Source organism: Papio anubis, chromosome 1 (genome assembly GCF_008728515.1).
Source record: "Papio anubis isolate 15944 chromosome 1, Panubis1.0, whole genome shotgun sequence".
In the NCBI taxonomy this organism is placed as follows: domain Eukaryota; kingdom Metazoa; phylum Chordata; class Mammalia; order Primates; family Cercopithecidae; genus Papio; species Papio anubis.
In genome coordinates, this window is record NC_044976.1 from 120,622,175 (window position 1) to 120,639,717 (window position 17,543).

The 17,543-nt window shown below is 50.9% G+C and overlaps 1 protein-coding gene and 1 long non-coding RNA gene across 16 annotated transcripts in view; one reads left to right on the forward strand and one right to left on the reverse strand.

The window, feature by feature from the left end:
* LOC110740794 overlaps positions 1 to 2,124 on the reverse strand; it is a 76,859-nt gene extending 74,735 nt beyond the window's left edge. Inside the window, exon 1 of the long non-coding RNA XR_002515967.2 lies at positions 2,036 to 2,124. This is a non-coding gene — a long non-coding RNA (uncharacterized LOC110740794). The remainder of the gene's footprint in view (positions 1 to 2,035) is intronic.
* PLEKHO1 (pleckstrin homology domain containing O1) lies at positions 1,643 to 17,523 on the forward strand. 15 transcript variants are annotated; one of them, XM_031652428.1, is made up of 10 exons: positions 1,643 to 2,342; positions 3,486 to 3,632; positions 8,826 to 8,966; positions 9,668 to 9,772; positions 10,147 to 10,248; positions 11,598 to 12,276; positions 14,427 to 14,528; positions 15,454 to 15,521; positions 15,744 to 15,946; positions 16,999 to 17,103. In XM_031652428.1, the coding sequence occupies exons 1-9, from the start codon at positions 2,076 to 2,078 to the stop codon at positions 15,918 to 15,920; spliced, it is 1,788 nt and encodes a 595-aa protein (XP_031508288.1). In that variant the 5' UTR covers positions 1,643 to 2,075; the 3' UTR covers positions 15,921 to 15,946; positions 16,999 to 17,103. The 15 variants fall into 15 exon arrangements, 13 of the variants coding, with proteins under 13 accessions (XP_031508288.1, XP_017802228.2, XP_017802231.2 ...); XR_002515957.2 differs by lacking the exon at positions 15,744 to 15,946 and adding an exon at positions 17,240 to 17,503 and having other exon boundaries at positions 1,656 to 2,342; positions 16,999 to 17,105; XM_017946748.3 differs by lacking the exon at positions 1,643 to 2,342 and adding an exon at positions 2,444 to 2,846.
* The last annotated feature ends 20 nt before the right edge of the window (positions 17,524 to 17,543 follow it).

Genomic DNA, 17,543 nt, shown 5'->3' on the forward strand with positions numbered 1-17,543 from the left:
TTGTATTTAGTAGAGATGGAGTTTCATCATGTTGGTCAGGCTGGTCTTGAACTTCTGACCTCAAATGATCCACCCGCCTCGGCCTCCCAAAGTGCTGGGATTACAGCCGTGAGCCACCACGCGCGGCCCAATATTTATTGACTATTGGGAAAGGAGGAAGATGGGGCAAATGATGAATTATTTTTTTCCCATAAATCAGAATCTATTTAAATGATAAATCTAAACCACTCATGTGTGTTTGTCCAGCAAACCCTCAAAAAATCATGCAGGCTATTCCTCACCAGTACATCTGGACATATTGCTTCCTCACATATGAAGACATCCTGGATTTGCTCATTATTTTTTCATCGCTCTTTAAACAGGGGGTTAGAAAATAGAGACATTGGGGCCGGGCGCGGTGGCTCACGCCTGTAATCCCAGCACTTTGGGAGGCCGAGACGGGCGGATCACGAGGTCAGGAAATCAAGACCGTCCTGGCTAACATGGTGAAACCCTGTCTCTATTAAAAAATACAAAAAACTAGCCGGGCGAGGTGGCGGGCGCCTGTAGTCCCAGCTACTCGGGAGGCTGAGGCAGGAGAATGGCGTAAACCCGGGAGGCGGAGCTTGCAGTGAGCCGAGATCAGGCCACTGCACTCCAGCCTGGGCGACAGAGCGAGACTCCGTCTCAAAAAAAAAAAAAAAAAAAAAAAAAAATAGAGACATTGGGAAGGGGACAAGATGGTTTGGGGAACGTGGTGTGTGCACACTCATGCCCATGGGAGGGGGTTACAAAATCTGAAGAGGAGACTGCAGTCAGGAAGCTTGGATTCTAATCCATTTAGCCAGTAACTTGATGTATAAACTTGGGCAAGTCAGTTGATCTGGCATGCCCTGTTTCCTCATTTTCCAAATGAAAATATTAATACTTAATCTATATACCTTACAAGGTGGCACTAAAAGTGTAAAGAAATGACATATAAGAGCATTTTGAAAGGATAAGTTTCTGTGTCAGTCTAAAATCGTGGAATTAATTGGTATGGTGAATGGAAAGAAGTTGAGAGGAATATCATTGGATTAGGAGGAAAGGTGGGACTGGGAAGGGGAGGGAGCCCCTCCTTCATTTGACATACCAGAAGAAGCCAAAACAGCCTCCACTACTCAAACCACAAATTTAGCCAACACTTTTATCTTGAGACATCTCTTGAAAAAGGATTTTTCCTTTTCCCTGCTCCTCAGTGCCAGGGATTTTTATTCATTTTGTGGTTATTGCATGCTTGCCATGTGCCAGGCAATGTGTTTATTAGCCTTTTATTTCAAAATTAGCCCTGGAAGACAACACATATCTTCAAAGGACTCTCAGAGGTCATCTCATATCTTCCCCTAACTTTCCTTGTTGATAAAAATGGCAGTTCATCCCTCACCACTTAATATGTGGAGGGATGCAGGCCTAAAGAAATTCAGTGAGTTGACCAAAGCCCAGAGTGGTGATGAAACCAATACCTAAGAGTGGGGTTTCTCACTCCCCTTTTCCATCACACATATATATACTGAAAAGACATGAAGTTACTAAGATGTGTCCTGGAGGCTCTGAGGCAGATCTGCTGTAGGAGGGATCAGCAGAGGCTTCCCTAGTCAGGGCATTCTCTGGGCGTTCAGCCCTTCCCTCCACTGGGCTCCAGCGCTGTAGAGAGGATGGGATTTTTACCTATTAGTGCAGCAGGAAAAGATACCCAGGTGGCAGGAAGTTTAAGCCTCACCTGGAACTTACATTGAAAGCCACTTGGTATAAAGGATCATGGTTTGGAGACAATTCTATTCCTGCCAGCATTGACACTGTGTCTGCATATCCCTCAGCTATTCTGAGTCTCCGTTTTCTCCCTGTGAGATGGAGATCATAAAATCCGCCTCATCCTTAGGATTATTCTCCTGAGGCTACAATAAGATCTGAGGCTTTGTACACTGGAAGAAACGTGTATTAATAGAAACTTCTGTCCCACCCCATCCCCCAACTCGTCGATCCCCTCCGGAGCATAAAACTTTTCCCAGCATCTGACCTGCCCAGGCCACCCTAGCACCTAGGAGCGTGAATTCCTGATGAGAGTTCTGGGTGGCGCGCCCTCCGGGCTCCCGCTCTCGTTTTTGTTTTTGGTCAGGAAAGGCGATGCTCTAGAGGCTGGCGATCTCCGGTCTTCACGAATCCGCACGTCTCTCCATTATCACCGCGCCCGCCCACTGGGCCCCGGGGCGGCCGGCGACCGGGTCTCTTGGGCTCCGCGTGTCGCCCGAGCCGCCGCGGAGCGAGGGTCCCTGCCCCCTGGGAAGCGGTCTCCGGCCGCTTGGAGGCCGCCTTCTTCCCCCTCCGTGAGTCAGAAACAAAGGCGGGGGGGCGGGGGGAGCGCCCGAGCTGCGGCTCCGCGATTCGCCCTTTATTCTGAACTCGCAACGTCAGCGGCCCGCGGATGGAGCTGCGGGGCGCGGGCTGGGCCGCCCACAGCGCACCGGGCCGGGGGAGCGGCCGCGCTGGGCCGGGCCGGCGGGTGGCGGGGGCGCGCTCGGGGACCCGGGCCGCGTGGGCGCCGGGATGGAGGGCGCCGAGGGGCGGGGAGCGGGCGTGCGTGTGTGTGCGAGTGCGAACGCGAGGGAGGCCGGCCTTGAGTGAAACCGGAGCTACAAAGAAGGGGAGAGTCCGGGAGCGGGAGGGCGCGAGGGAGGAGCAGCGGCGGCGCCGGGGCAGCTCCGACGCCCTCCCGCGGGGAAGGAGCCCCCGCGGAGCCGCCGAGGCCCCGACGCGGGGCCGCCCCTCGGCCCGCAGCCCCGCGCTCGCGCCCGCTGGGAATGATGAAGAAGAACAATTCCGCCAAACGAGTGAGTGCGCCCGCCCGCCCTGCGGCCGCCGCCGCCTCCGCGCTCCGACGACCCCGGCCCCGTCGGCGCCGCGGCAGCCTGAGAGACACCCGCCCCGGCCGCTCCCCCGCCCCGGCGGCCAGGTCCCCTTGGCCTCGGCCTCGGGCCGGGGCTCTGAGCCCCGCGAGGCGCCGGCTGGGGCTTTTGTTTGTTTACTCGCCTCAGGGGGATTCAACTTGGCTGAGTTTCCCCGCGACCCGCACCTCCCCCGCCCCTGGGCGCCGGGCGGGCGTTTGCCTCGCGCTCCGCGGTGGCGAGGAGACAATGGGAGAGAAAACCAAAGAAACGCCGTTAGTCCCCGCGCGGCGAGCACGGGGCGGCGGGGACGCAGGGCCTGGAGGGAGCCCGGGAGCCCCTCCGCGCCCGGCCGGCGCCCCTGCCACTCGCAGCCCCGGTTGTTTATTCGGGAGCAGGGGAGGGGAACGGGGGGAGTTCCTTGGAGTGAAAACCTTTCCGAAGTGGGAGCGAACCTGGGGCGCCCCCCCCCGGCCGCAGCCTTCGGAGGAGATGGGGCCGCTGAGGCGGTCGTGAGAGACGGATGGAGAGGAAGCCGCGGCTGGAATCTCCTAACCGCCCGCTTCTCATCTTGTCCTGGGGCAGGGGCCTCAGGATGGAAATCAGCAGCCTGCACCGCCCGAGAAGGTCGGCTGGGTCCGGAAATTCTGCGGGAAAGGGATTTTCAGGGAGATTTGGAAAAACCGCTATGTGGTGCTGAAAGGGGACCAGCTCTACATCTCTGAGAAGGAGGTGGGTGCTGCTTGCCTCTAACTCTCCGTTTTCTCATACCCCCCACTTTGTCACTCCACAAGGGCTCACCTAGCTTACTCCACCCTCGTTTTGTTCCAAAGGCAAGTTCAGTGGTCTCCTGACTCTCTACCCCCATCTCATCTGCAGAGAAAGGTCACCCTTTAGTGAGAAGACCCGAGTGAGAATTAGAAGTTGAGCTGGCCGCTTACTCAGTGTTTTTTTGTTTGCAAATACCTTTCTAACAATGATAAGCCCCTCCCAAGACGCCCCAGAAGTCCTGAGTGTCCCTTGCTGCCTCCCACCCTAACCGGCCTCCTGAATATAGGATTTATTTTCTTTGTTATTTCTGCTGAAACAGTTTAGCCTATTCGCCACCCCTTTCTGTCCCCCAACCCTACCCCAGCCAGCCTCCCCTTTCCTGTCTGTGGCAGGAGCGTGCACAGGTCCTGTCCGTGGCGCATCCGCCCTGAATCACAGAAAATACACACGCACCCCCGCCGTCTGACCCCTGTGACCTCGGGTCTGTGAGTGGCAGTTATTTTCGTTGAAGGCAGTGTCCCTAACCAGTATGCTCTCTGTTCCCCACCCCCACCCCATTTAAAAAAGGCAAGGAACCCATTTTCTCCCCACTTCCTGCCCACCCCCCCACCATTTGTATCAGAAGGGAGAAGAATGGAGTTAAGAACCCCTGTATGTCTTTGGATACCTTTGGCTGTGTATTTAACCATGAAAACCAGTCTACACTGTGTCAAAACCTGAGCTATGATAATTGAATCCAGACCCATCTCCCTTTTTTCCCTAAGTCTTGGGGTCAATAACGTGTACTCATGTTGAGAAATCAGAATTGCCCCTCCAGTGGTTAGAAGTCACTCCATTCCCTGCCTCTGACTGTCAGTATAGCCTGGGAGACTGTCCTGTGTACCAGTTAGAGTGGCTCTTCCTCTCGCCCTCACAGGAGGGATTCTATGTTCCCTCACTGTGTTCCCAGAGCTAACTGGGAAGCCCTCCCTGAGTTCTAACCTCTTCTACTTTCTGCAGTAGACACCCTTATTCAGTAGATTATATTTAGGTAAATAAAACCTTTTATGGTATTGAAACAGATACACACACACCCTGAGACAAAGTACTCATCTAGAAGAACATCTACTGAGGCATCTAGGGAAGAACTAAGCTGTGCCACAGCCAAAGAGATCCCTCTTAAGGGTATTGAAACCTAACTGTTTACACAAAGCTAGGAAGTTGGTGATGGAAAGTCTTAGGAGTGAGGTGAAGGCACTTTTCTTGGTCTGTCACCCAGGCTGGAATGCAGTGGTTCAATCACAGCTCACTGCAACCTCCACCTCCAGGGCTCAAGTGATCCGCCCATCTCATCCTCCGAGTAGCTGGGACTACAGGTGGGTGCCACCATGTCTGGCTAGGTTTTGTATTTTTTGTAGAGACAGTGTTTCGCATTGTTGACCAGGCTGCTCTCAAACTCCTGGCCTCAAGTGGTCCACCAGCCTCAGCCTCCCAAAGTACTGGGATTACAGATGTGAGCCACCATGCCCGGCCAGGAGGATTTATTTTTAAGAGTTACCGCTGCCCAATCACAAATCCTCCAGAAAGTTTTCTCCACCACTTTCCGGCTTTCTAATTTAAAAAAAAAAAAAAAAAAGCAAGTGTCAAAGTGTATCTCCTGTCTTCCCCGAACTTCTTAATTGCAGGAAACTCTAGTTACCAATCAGGGAGAACTTCCTACAAGTCAGGGAAAACATAATAGTGAAAGGGTAAGAGGAATAAGACATCCATTGCTTGTTTGTATTTGCCCAAAGAGCAGAGTCTGGGGGCAAAAGCATAGTTGATCCTTGCTTGTGAGGAAGAGGTACAGAGACAGGGGAAAGGATGGAATGACCTCAGCCTAGGATGTCTGGTGTCCTATGAGTCAGGACCATCTGACTGGTCACGGAGCCAGCTGTCTCCTGCTGGGAAGGGCACAGGAAAGAGGGACTAGACATATTGATACTATGCTTTTTTAGAGCCAGTTTCCCTGCTACAGTGGGCCTGGTTAAAAAGTGAAATTGACAGAGGACTCTGGGCTTTATTCTGCCCACTTGCAAAAAGCTCCAGGGCCAATAGAGTCAAGACAGGGTGTTTTGTTTTGTTTTTTAGAGACGGTCTCACTGTGTCTCCCACGCTGGAATGCAGTGTCACAGTTGTAACTCTCTGCTTTCTTGACCTCCTGGGCTCAAGCAATCCTTCCACCTCAGCCTCCCGAGTAGCTGGGACTACAGGCATGCACCACCACACCCAGCTATTTTTTTTTTTTATTTTTTGTAGACATGGGGTCTCACTATGTTGCCCAGGCTGGTCTCAAATTCCTGGCTTCAAGTGATCCTTCTGCCTCAACCTCCTGAAATTCTGGGATTATAGGTGTGAGCCACAGTGCCTGGACAAGATTTTTTTTAAGGCAGAGTATAATCTATATCATTTGCTGTTAATGCAAGAAAAATTATAACCCTATCTCCCAGAATTTTCACTAGTCTTTTTTGTTATTTCCTCTCTTAAAGGCAGGGTCTCCCACAACCACCTCTGCCATAGAATTTCTTCTGTGTTCGATAGTAATCATTTTCTTCCTTCTCAGTCAAAGGGCATCCTCTCTCAAAGAGTGCTGGAGCACCTTATGGTCACAGGCTGGTGGGTAAGAACAGAAGCTAGACCTTAGACCTCATGGTCAAGGAAATTGGGTTTGGGGCAACTCTTTGGACAGGTGTGGGAAAAAATCCCTTTCTGTGGTCAAGGACAAAGAATCAGGGGAAAGGGAGGGTTAATTTGGAAGATGGGTAGTTATAAATGAGACTCTGGGAATTAGATAAGCGTGGGAAAAAAAACACAATACGGTGGAGAACAAGTCTGCTGGCTTTGTCCATCTTCCCAGGCACTGAAATATACTTGTGCTACTGCTTGCCTCACCCCATCTCCCACCCTCTCCACCCCCACTAAGGGCTAACCTCTGTCAGTGTCTTCTGCTCCCCAGAACTCCTTATCAGTCTGTATGCAAGCTAGAATAACTTCCTTTCCTTCCCTTCCCCTAAGGAAAACAGAGTAAGTTAACTCTCTTCCCCTGGCTACATTCACACACCCAGCACTTTCCTCTCCACGGTTTCTGGACTCTGCTGATAGTCTCAACTCTGGAGAAGGAGGGGGAGAGGAGGGATGATGCATCATCTTACATCCCTGCCCCGTGTTTCTGGGAATTGTTCTTGGACACCCCTTGCCAGCACCTTGTCCTACTTCTACCCGTAATCATTCAAGGCCTCTGGCCGCTTTCCAGCCTAAAGCCAGGGAACCTGGAAAGTGGGGGGCCCTGGAGGAGCCAAGCCTTGCTGAAACAAATGGAGGTAGATGTATGAGCAGTCACTCACTTGAATGGGGCCATGTGGTCATCTGTCCTCATCTGTCATCAGCCTCCAGGTCCAGCAGCAATTCAGAAGGATGGGCGGATGCAAGACTGTAGATGGTCTGGGTAATGGAAGGGAGAACCACTTCCCCACTTCCAGGTTTCCAGGAACCAGGAGGATAGATGAATTCACCTCCATGCACATGAGCCCCATTTCAGAGCTGGGGAAGTTGGGGACTCTTTTGAAAAATAATTTCAGTCAGGGTAGGTGGATGTCATCCAAGGAAGACATGAGGCTACTTTTATCTGTTTAGTTTTTTTTTTTTTTTTTTTTTTTTTTTTGAGACGGAGTCTCACTCTGTCGCCCAGGCTGGAGTGCAGTGGCCGGATCTCAGCTCACTGCAAGCTCCGCCTCCTGGGTTCACGCCATTCTCCTGCCTCAGCCTCCCCAGTAGCTGGGACTACAGGCGTATCTGTTTAGTTTTAATGAGACAAGTGCTGGTGCTTTTCATTTCTCATCCCAGGAAAACGTGACCAGCTTTTTCCTGAGGTGTTCCAACCCTGGGCTCAAGTCACAGAGGGTGAACAGACTGTGCAGTCTGGGCTTGTAACTAAGTCTCCTCTCTGTAACTTTGGTCTTTGCAAGCCAAACCAAATCCATAAGCCACTGCTTCAGAGTCCCAGAGTTGTAGGAACACCGCCTTAGGGGAAAGGAGAAAACATTGTGATCGGTTTCAAATGGACCTGCGAAGAAATATTTCTAGAGCCGCTTTGCAGTGCTCAGAAAAGGCTAGTTGGGGTTGGAGGATGTCACTAGGAATGCGGCCTCGATGAGATGTTCAGCAGGAGTGCTAAGAGCTAAATGTTACTTGAAGCTGCTAAAGGTAGAACCAGAGTGCAGGACAGAGACTACAGCAGGGAGGGCTAAGTTTAGATACGAGGAAGAGCTTCCTGCAATAAAGGGGACCCAGGCACTCAAACTAGAATAATGGCAAGAAGTCACAGAATACTTTTTTCCAAGTCTAAAGTGTAGTCTTCAAGGGAAAGTCTAAGTGCATTCTTGCCTAGAGATAGGGGGATGAAAGAAATGGTTTTTCAGGTCTGGAGGAGTTAGTTTGGATTGTCACAGTACCTTAGAGGGAGGAGGAAAGGGTAGGAACTGTAATTGTAGTTTTCAGCTTCTGTGGACAAACTCAGCAAAGTGAACACAGGGGGCTGCCGTCCTGTGGTGGCGATGCTCCTGAAATGAACAAGGAAGATGAGTGTCTATAATTGTACATACTAGAGAAGGGAGCAAGGTGGGGTGGGAGAGCTATACTGCACATGTGCGAGTAGGGAGGCCAGAGACAGCCCCTCCTTCCCTCCAGACACCCTGATACTGGCCATGCCTTAATCTTCATTCTGTGGACCATTAAGGGCCATACAGGTCTGTCTTACTGAGGGTGATGGATCAACCATCTACCATGTCCCTTTAGGGACATGAGCCTTTTTAGAACATGTAAGTTGTGTCCTTAAGGAAGAGTGGGGCAATGGGTGAAGAGAGGCATAGTGGGACTCTGGAAATGGCAGCCTGGCTAAGGAGAGTGAAGAGAAGGGATTTAAACAGAAACACACCTGAGCATTCAAGACGTGGGGCTGCCCTAGCCTCCTCCTTGATGTGAGGCCTTTGTAGGCTTTGGGCAGGACGGCCCTCTCCTCTCCTGGCATGCCTCCCTCTCCTCAGGCTTCCTCTGCTTCCCAAGATGATCTAAACTAACAGTCTGGGTGGAGGGGCTAAATAATTTTATCCTCCTCACCTCACCCCAACCCTCCCCTAGGTAAAAGATGAGAAAAATATTCAAGAGGTATTTGACCTGAGTGACTATGAGAAGTGTGAAGAGCTCCGGAAGTCCAAGAGCAGGAGCAAGAAAAATCATAGCAAGTTTACTCTTGCCCACTCCAAACAGCCCGGTAACACGGTATGTTTCTCCTGCCACCTTGGCCGCTGGAACATGGACAGGGTTGGAGGGGGCAGGGGAGAACTCCTTCCCCTCAACTTCTCTCAGCAATCTTGGCTCAGAGGCCCTGGATTGCTCTCCTGCTGGCTTTTATCATTTCACCTGAGAATATTGTGGCCATTTCCTTCTTTCCAGGCAGGCCAGCCTTTAACCTGTTCAGCCACAAAGATCATCTCTCTATATATCTCTTTATTTTTCTCTGTCTTATACACACACATCCACACATGTGCATATTTACATCCCTTAGAAGAAAATCCCTGTCCTCGTACCCTGATAGGTGGTTGAAGTTCTGAATCTAATTCATCTTGTCGGAGGGAACCCAGGGAAGTTACTCCTGTCACATTCTATTTCTTCAAACATTGAAAGATTTGTATTTTAATACCTGTCCTTCATCAGACTTCCTCTGATTATCTCCAATACCATATTAATACTCAGTATCCTTCTTAGCTCTTCCTTGGTCGTTTCTAAAACAACCTCCTAGCTATGCATTTTGCAGGAATAGAAGCTGGGTTTCCTTAAGTTATGGATGACTCTGGAAGCAGAATATCTCTCCTTCCCGGAGCTGGGTCTAAGAAAGTGAGATTATAATCTCTTATTTCTTCATCTCGAGGTGAGGCACCACCTCTAAAACTCTGGCTGAAACAGGAATCTTCCCCTCACAGGCACCCAACCTGATCTTCCTGGCAGTGAGTCCAGAAGAGAAGGAATCGTGGATCAGTGCCCTCAACTCTGCCATCACCCGAGCCAAGAACCGTATCTTGGATGAGGTCAGGGGGCTCACTGTGGGGAGAGGGAGGGAGGCTGGGGCAGAGGGAGCAGCTGTGACCCACTGAAGGGGGAGGATTATGCAGGCCCCATTTACTCGCTCCCCCACCAGCTCTACTTCTTTACCTCCCTTTTAAAAACCTGATCTCTTTCTACCTTCTCTCCAAGTCTCTTCTGACACCTCCTCTTCCCCACTTCATGATACGGGAGCCAGCCTTGCGTCAGCTTAAAGAGCCCCTTCGTGTCCAGTAAATCCCCTTGCCCATGGATTCATTCAGAAGCCGTGAATGGAATGGGCACGCGTTCAGGCCTCGGGATGCTGGGTTGGGACAAAGGTCGCTGAAGAGCACTCATGACTCACAGTACATCTCTTCAGGTCACCGTTGAGGAGGACAGCTATCTTGCCCATCCCACTCGAGACAGGGCAAAAATCCAACATTCCCGCCGCCCCCCAACAAGGGGACACCTAATGGCTGTGGTATGTAAGACTGTAATAAACATTGCCAAAGGGCCAATTCTGTGTCAGTCCATCTCAGACAGAACTGTATGCCACCAGAGGCATTTGTGGGAGGCCTCCCTGATGCCAAGATCAGAGGCGAGGGAAGTCCTTCCACCCCATGCCCCTGCCTGATCTAAATCAAAAGGATTTATTCAGCACCCATTAGGAGTTCAAAAGTCCTGGCTCCCAGTAATGTTACCCTCTTTTGGAGAAAATGAGTTATACCCACAGGAAAATGAAAACTAAGCTACTTTATGGTGACTGTCTTGATGGGTAACAGCATGTAGTAGTGCAGGCATTTGGAGGAGAAAGGATGACAGTGAATCCCTGAACCATACAAAGTGCTGGTTTCTTTCATGCTTCTGAGCTCTTAAGTCTTTAGAGAGAGAGGAAGGCAGGTATAGTGCAGAGAAAACAGGCTTTGGAGTCCAAACCTGAGTTGGAACCTCACTATAATCAGCTACCTGTGTGGTTCCCTGAAGTTGCATGTCTTCAGCTGTAAAATGAGGCAGTAATCATGCCTGCCTTGAAGGGCTGCTATGAGGAATGACTAAAGCAGCATATGTATAACTACATACTTGGTATTGACTACTCATCACTTTTAGTATTCTGGAAATAAGAGAAAAAATTTTGTAAGGCAAGGGGGCTGAAGTGTGGGGCTCATAGGATGCAGAAGGAGGAGGACAGTCATTGTGCCATGGGGAGCGTCCTCTGTGTGTCAGACCCAGTTTAATGCTGAGAGTCCACAATACTGAGGAAGAGGACGCCCCTCAGGAAGCTTGTGGTAGAATGGAGAATACAGGAAACAAGCAACAGAAAGTAAATCACAGAAAAAGAAACATTCAAGTCACTATCAAAGGAATAAGAAACAGCACATTCAGTAGGAGGGTTCAGTCAAGAGCAGAGGGCTTTGCCAGGCAGGGTTGCTCACACCTATAATCCCAGTACTTTGGGAGGCTGAGACAGGTGGATCACTTGAGATCAGGAGTTTGAGACCAACCATGGCCAACGTGGTAAAACCCTGCCACTGCTAAAAATACAAAAAAAAAAAAAGCCAGGCGTGGTGGTGCGTGCATGTAATCCCAGCTACTTGGGAGGCTGAGGTAGGAGAATCGCTTGAACCACAAGGTGGAGTTTGCAGTGAGCCAAGATTATGCCACTGCACTCCAGCCTGGACGACAGAGTAAGACTCTGTCTCTAAAAAAACTACTTCTCATTCAGGGAAGGCTTGTAGAGGAAAATGACCACAGCTTGCATCTTTTAGGCAGTCATTCTGAAAATCCCTCCTGAAGACAGCTTTCCCCTCTCATTTCCCCCTTGCTCCACAGGCTTCCACGTCTACCTCGGATGGAATGCTGACCTTGGACCTGATCCAAGAGGAAGACCCTTCCCCTGAGGAACCAACCTCTTGTGCTGAGAGCTTTCGGGTTGACCTGGACAAGTCTGTGGCCCAGCTGGCAGGGAGCCGGCGGAGAGCAGACTCAGACCGCATCCAGCCCTCCGCAGACCGGGCAAGCAGCCTCTCCCGACCTTGGGAAAAACCAGACAAAGGGGCCACCTACACCCCCCAGGCACCCAAGAAGTTGACACCCACAGAGAAGGGCCGCTGCGCCTCCCTGGAGGAGATCCTGTCTCAGCGGGACGCTGCCCCTGCCCGCACCCTCCAGCTCCAGGCTGAGGAACCCCCATCCCCTGCCCCCCCCAACCCGGGGCAGCTGTCCCGGATCCAGGACCTGGTAGCAAGGAAACTAGAGAAGACTCAGGAGCTTCTGGCAGAGGTTCAGGGACTGGGAGATGGGAAGCGAAAGGCCAAGGACCCCCCTCGGTCTCCGCCGGATTCTGAGTCAGAGCAGCTGCTGTTGGAGACGGAACGGCTGCTGGGAGAGGCGTCATCAAATTGGAACCAGGCAAAGAGGGTGCTGCAGGAGGTCAGGGAGCTGAGAGACCTCTACAGACAGATGGACCTGCAGACCCCCGACTCCCACCTCAGACAGACCACCCCGCACAGTCAGTACCGGAAGAGCCTGATGTGAGGGTGGGGTGGGGTCTGGAACTCGTTGGGTTGGACAGACTCTTATCTCCGTGTGGCTGGATAAAGCTTTTTTATTTACCTCAATCAAAAAAAGAAAACAAAAATGAGCTCATTGCTCTTGCTGATGCCTGACCCCACTACAACCCTTGTTTCCCCTCCTACTTTCCGTATCCCCTTCAGATTTGAGGAAGTGACCCTGTAGCAGTAGTAGGAAGTTTTTACCCAGCCAGAGAGAGAGAAGGTGCAGAAAAGACATAGTCTGATCACTCCACACACCGTCTGCCCCCAAGACGGCACGGGGAGTCCACTGCTGCTCCCAAGGATACAGTGGGCTTCTAAGCTTAGAGCAGGAGGGGGACGAGGGCATTTTCTATGTCCCACCCCAGGCAGTCAGTTTGAAGGTGAAGTTTCAGCTGCCCTACTCTAGTTGTAGGGACGTGGAGGCCATTGCCACCTGTCCGTGAAATTTATCCCAGCCCCGAGGAGGATTTGTGGAATTAAAATCTTCCCCAGCCAGACACTGGTTCTCTTTCCTAGCAGTCTCTGGTTGAGATCCAGCTGCCTGGATTTTCTTACATGAGACATTTCTTCCCTTCATCTTCCATACCCTTCCCAACATTGACTCAAAGATCCAACTTTGTCGGGCGCAGTGGCTCATGCCTGTAATCCCAACACTTCGGGAGGCCTAAGTGGGTGGATCACCTGAGGTCAGGAGTTTGAGACCAGCCTGACCAACATGATGAAACCCCGTCTCTACTGAAAATACAAAAAATTAGCCAGGCATGGTGGTGGGTGCCTGTAATCCCAGCTATGCGGGAGGCTGAGACCGGAGAATCACTTAAACCTGGGAGGCAGAGGTTGCAGCAAGCCAAGATCATGCCATTGCACTCCAGCCTGGGCAACAAGCAAAACTCCATCTCAAAAAAAAAAAAAGATCCAGCCTTGGGTGGATGAGACTAGTTTCATTATTTGATTCAGGGCCCTAGCACAGGGGAACTAGAGACAGATCCCACAGAAGAACTGAACTAAGAATGAAACTGATGTGTGATGCAAGCTGGGTAGGATGAAGGGGAAAACCAAACATGTGTCCAAGTTCCTCTTTCGGCCAAGCTAAGGTTTCCTGTAGCCTCCCCACTCTCCTTCATCAAACCTCTTCTATCACTAAGCAAGCCCCCACTTTAGAAAAGCATCTGGATGCCCACACCAGCACCCTCCCAGCCACCCTGAAGTTGACAGGCTTCCCAACATTCTTGCCTATGGTAGGTCCCACACAACTCACTGTTCGCTCTTCCTCAGAAGTGTGTGAGATCAGGTATAGTAACAGTGGTGAGGTCCAGAGAAGAGCTGTGAAGGGAATAATTTGATTTTGGGAAAGAAGGGGACAGAGCCTCATGAATCAAGTAAATGGAGGGTTAAAAACCACTTTGAAGTGTGCCCTGCTAGCTGCTTGATCCTCCAAGAGCAGCGGGGCTTCACTAGAGATGGGGGGAGGCGGAAACGGAGCCAAGTTGCATATAGACCTGGCCATGAAGCTACCCCGATGTTAGGAAGATGGGATAGGAGGAAGAGGGGGAAAACCCTGTGGGAGAAACAGACCCTTCAATCCCCATTCTTCTGCTCTGATGTCACTCCTACAACCCATGGAAGCAAAATGGTGTGGGCGGGGGGGTTCTCTCCCCTTCTTTCCAGAAATCATCTCTTTCCTTCACAACTCTTCTCTGGACCTTATCACTGCTATTAAACCATCCCTAGGGCAGAGGAATTCTTGTTCTCTCTAGTCCCTTGCCACTCTGTCATGGAGATTTTCCCCAGCTTTAGACTGTAGTTACCTAGCCTCTTCCTTGAGGAATGTGTATCCCAGTTGAGTAAGGGAAAGCGTGCAAGAGTGCCACCTTCATGTCTCTGTGGTCTCCTGGGGTATGAGGTGAGGACCCAGGCTTCCAGACATCCTGTCCTCCAAATAGCTACACTCTCCACGACCCTAAGCATGGTCAGCAGAGCCATCTGGTGTCACAGGTATTGAAGTCTAAGCTAGAATTATGCTTTCTTTTTACAAGTCTCTATCTGTATTTTGCCAGCATTTTTCCGTTTTTTCTTCCTTGTTGCTCCCACATAATGAGGAAAGAAGACAAAAGCACAAATGACATATGTATCCCAACATGTCAATTATCTGTGGCTCCCAGAGAAGCCAGAAGATGGAGGGAGACACTAGAGAGGAGAGTGACAGGTGAGGGAAGCAGAAAAGAAAGATCGGGGACCTCACGACAGTAAGAGAAGAGCTGGGCACCGTGCTCCCGGCTTCAGGCTCCAAAACCAACAGCTTCCAGTTCTCCAACAGTTACTGGAACATCCAGGCCATTGGGTGGTGAAATGAGCCCAGCTTTGAAACCAGATGAATCTGGATTCAAATTCTCTGTTAATTCTTGATTATGAGGCCCTGGGCAAGGCACATGCTTTCCAAATATTAGTTTTTTTCATCTGCAAGCTGCAGAGGTATTGGATGGGTGAGGACAATATGGAAAATGCCTGTCAGAAAGTAACCGCTGCAGCTACTGTTACTGGTTTGACTCTGGGCAGTGGGCCGCTAGCTCAGGTGGAAGGAACACAGTGTGAATGAGGCCGCTGGTGTGGGGTCAGTCACTGTCACTTAGCTGGATCCAGGCCACAGGCTGTGCCCGACCTCTCTTTTCAGAGGAGAGAGCACACCAGGTACTGTGCTGAAGCCTAGAGCCAGAAGGGGGGATGAAAGCATCATCCCTGGTCTTCAAGAACTTCAGAGCTTAGCATGGAGCCAGGCTTGCCACTAGAAAAATTGCTTAAGGTGCACCCTTGTGGTAGGCTGCTGGCATGAGTTCTGTTGAGGAAGCATTTGTGTTGAACCTGGGCACTGTGACAGGAGGGATGGGAAGGTGCTTACGGTTTATTTCCCTTCCTCCCAGCGCCTCTCTTCCCTCACTCCATCATTCCAGCCCCTCTGCTTGTGATATTTCCCTTCGTGCCCGCAGTAACTGTGATGCGTGGCAAATGGGTGGCTCCGTAGCTGTGTGGGGCAACTTTCTCAGCGCACAGCTGCCCTGAGACGCTTTCAGGGTGCACTTATTCTCCCTCCCTTCCTCCTCCCAACTGCTCTGCTCCCTTCTCTTCTTATACAGATGAAGCAAAGGGAAGCACCCTCCGGAGGCCCAAGGATGGGGAGACGGGGGGAACCCAGGACACAGAGGTGAGATAGGGTGAGGGGTAGAGGCAGGTAAAGAACGAAATCTTAATTCGCATTTCAATGACATTTTCCTCAACTTTTCCTGTCCTTCCCCATCAGGTTGTTAGCCAGGGGCCTGAGGAGGGACGAAGGAACTGCAGTCCTGGCTCCCTCTGTCAGGAAGAATGTCTGGGGTGTTGGCCTGGAACGCTGATGAGTTGATTTCCTGCTATTTCCACAGCATAGGTTGACCAGGGAGAAAAGAAAAGTGCAAATTTCTGTAACTCCTGCCCTGCTTCTCACAAACCATGCGGTGCTGAGCCTAGAGCTCTGTCCCTGAGGAAACAGCTCTCGCCTCCTTCGCCAGCCACTCTCCCAACCTCTCTGCCAGTAGTAAATTTGCCTCATTCTCCCAGGAATTGAGTCTCTAAGAATCTCTCCCCTCACAGGCAAGCAGTCCCAGCTCCCTTCTGCAACCCTCAGGCTCGGCTACTGCCCCCCATCCCCCACTTCGTCACTCCCTTCCCTACGCTGGGTTCCTTTCTCTCTGCTTTCTTACTACCTCCCTGTCTCCCAACAGAAGCAGCCAATCCCCAGCCTGCTCTAGAGCCACGCCATATATGGAGAGGTTGGAAAAAACCCGAGTAAATGCAGGAGCGAACACACACACACACACAATCATACACGTTCATGCACACACTCATGCACACACATACACGCACACAGCAGAGTTTGACCGCCTTTCTGCACGTGACCCTGTGTCTGTCTCTGTGTGTGACACAAGTCCCACCGTTCCTCCCCCGGCTCACCCCCCCCAAAGAATGAGGAGCCTGTTTGCTATTCCCCACCTTTAGTCATGCCCCAGGAGACCATCACTCCAACCCGTTGCCTCTGACCTAGATTCCTTGCACTAATTACAAGCCTAACGAGATCTAACAAACACCCAACTTAGCACAGCTGAGACCCTCGAGGTCAATTAGTGCAGCCCAGCTCTGCTCAGGAAATGAGAGATAGAGCCAGAAAGTCTTGTACATGGCCCACCCCAACCTCACCCCAACCCTAGGGTTGGAAGCAAGGATGGGGGGAATGCAAAAATTAGCAGGACCAGTTTAAAAACGTGATTTTGGAGGCTTAATAAGTATGGAGAGCACACTTGTTAAGTGCATTAAGGTTGGGGAGCAATTGGAGAATACAGATTCCCAACTCCTCCTGAACTATCAGAAGTGTAGATGCTGGTGCAGCTACAGAAACCATGGACATAAGGCGGCTTTCATAAGGACTTAATATGAGGAAAAGGAACTCATAGAAAAGCAAGTAGCACTAGAACTCTTGACCTGTGTCATGGTCTCCGACGCCGAATCCCTTCTCCTCTTTACTTCCTGCTATGGGCAAGTTGGGGTTATCACCCCTGTCCTTCCTGCTGGTTTGGGATGGCTCAGAAATCACCCCTTTCTTTCAGAAATACTAGTCTCATGCCCGTTCTTGCTTTCCCTTCTTCCAGATATTAAAGCCATGACAGCAAACAGCCCCTTTCTCCTAAGGTTCCTGACTTCAGGTGGCAAAACAAGCTAATGGCATAGTCTCCTGTCCTATGTCCTTGGCATGCAGGTCAGTTGTCCTAATACCGTCCCTAATGTTTTTGGCTCTATCAAGGTTGGGAGGCAGGGAGGAGAACACTAGTGGAATGCTCTGTGCACAAATAGGGAAGTGGACTCAAAAACACAATATTCCTCTTCCCCCAGCCTCCACCCAGCTCTGGCTGCAGAGGGCCGCACTCCGCCATTACTGTGCCTCATACACAGTCCAGACTTATACAGCAGCTGGAAACCCTGAGGGCAAGACGATTCCAAGAAGTACCCAATCTGTATGTTGATATGTTGTCCCAAATTTATTTCTCCAGCCTAAATTTCCCTCTCTAGCACTTAGAGCTAAGTACCAACTTGACATCTTTACCTGGGTATCTAACATGTATCTTAAATGTACAATAAATGTAATAGATGACTAAATAATGATCCTCAGTGAACCAGCCCCCCTCCACGCTCCTTT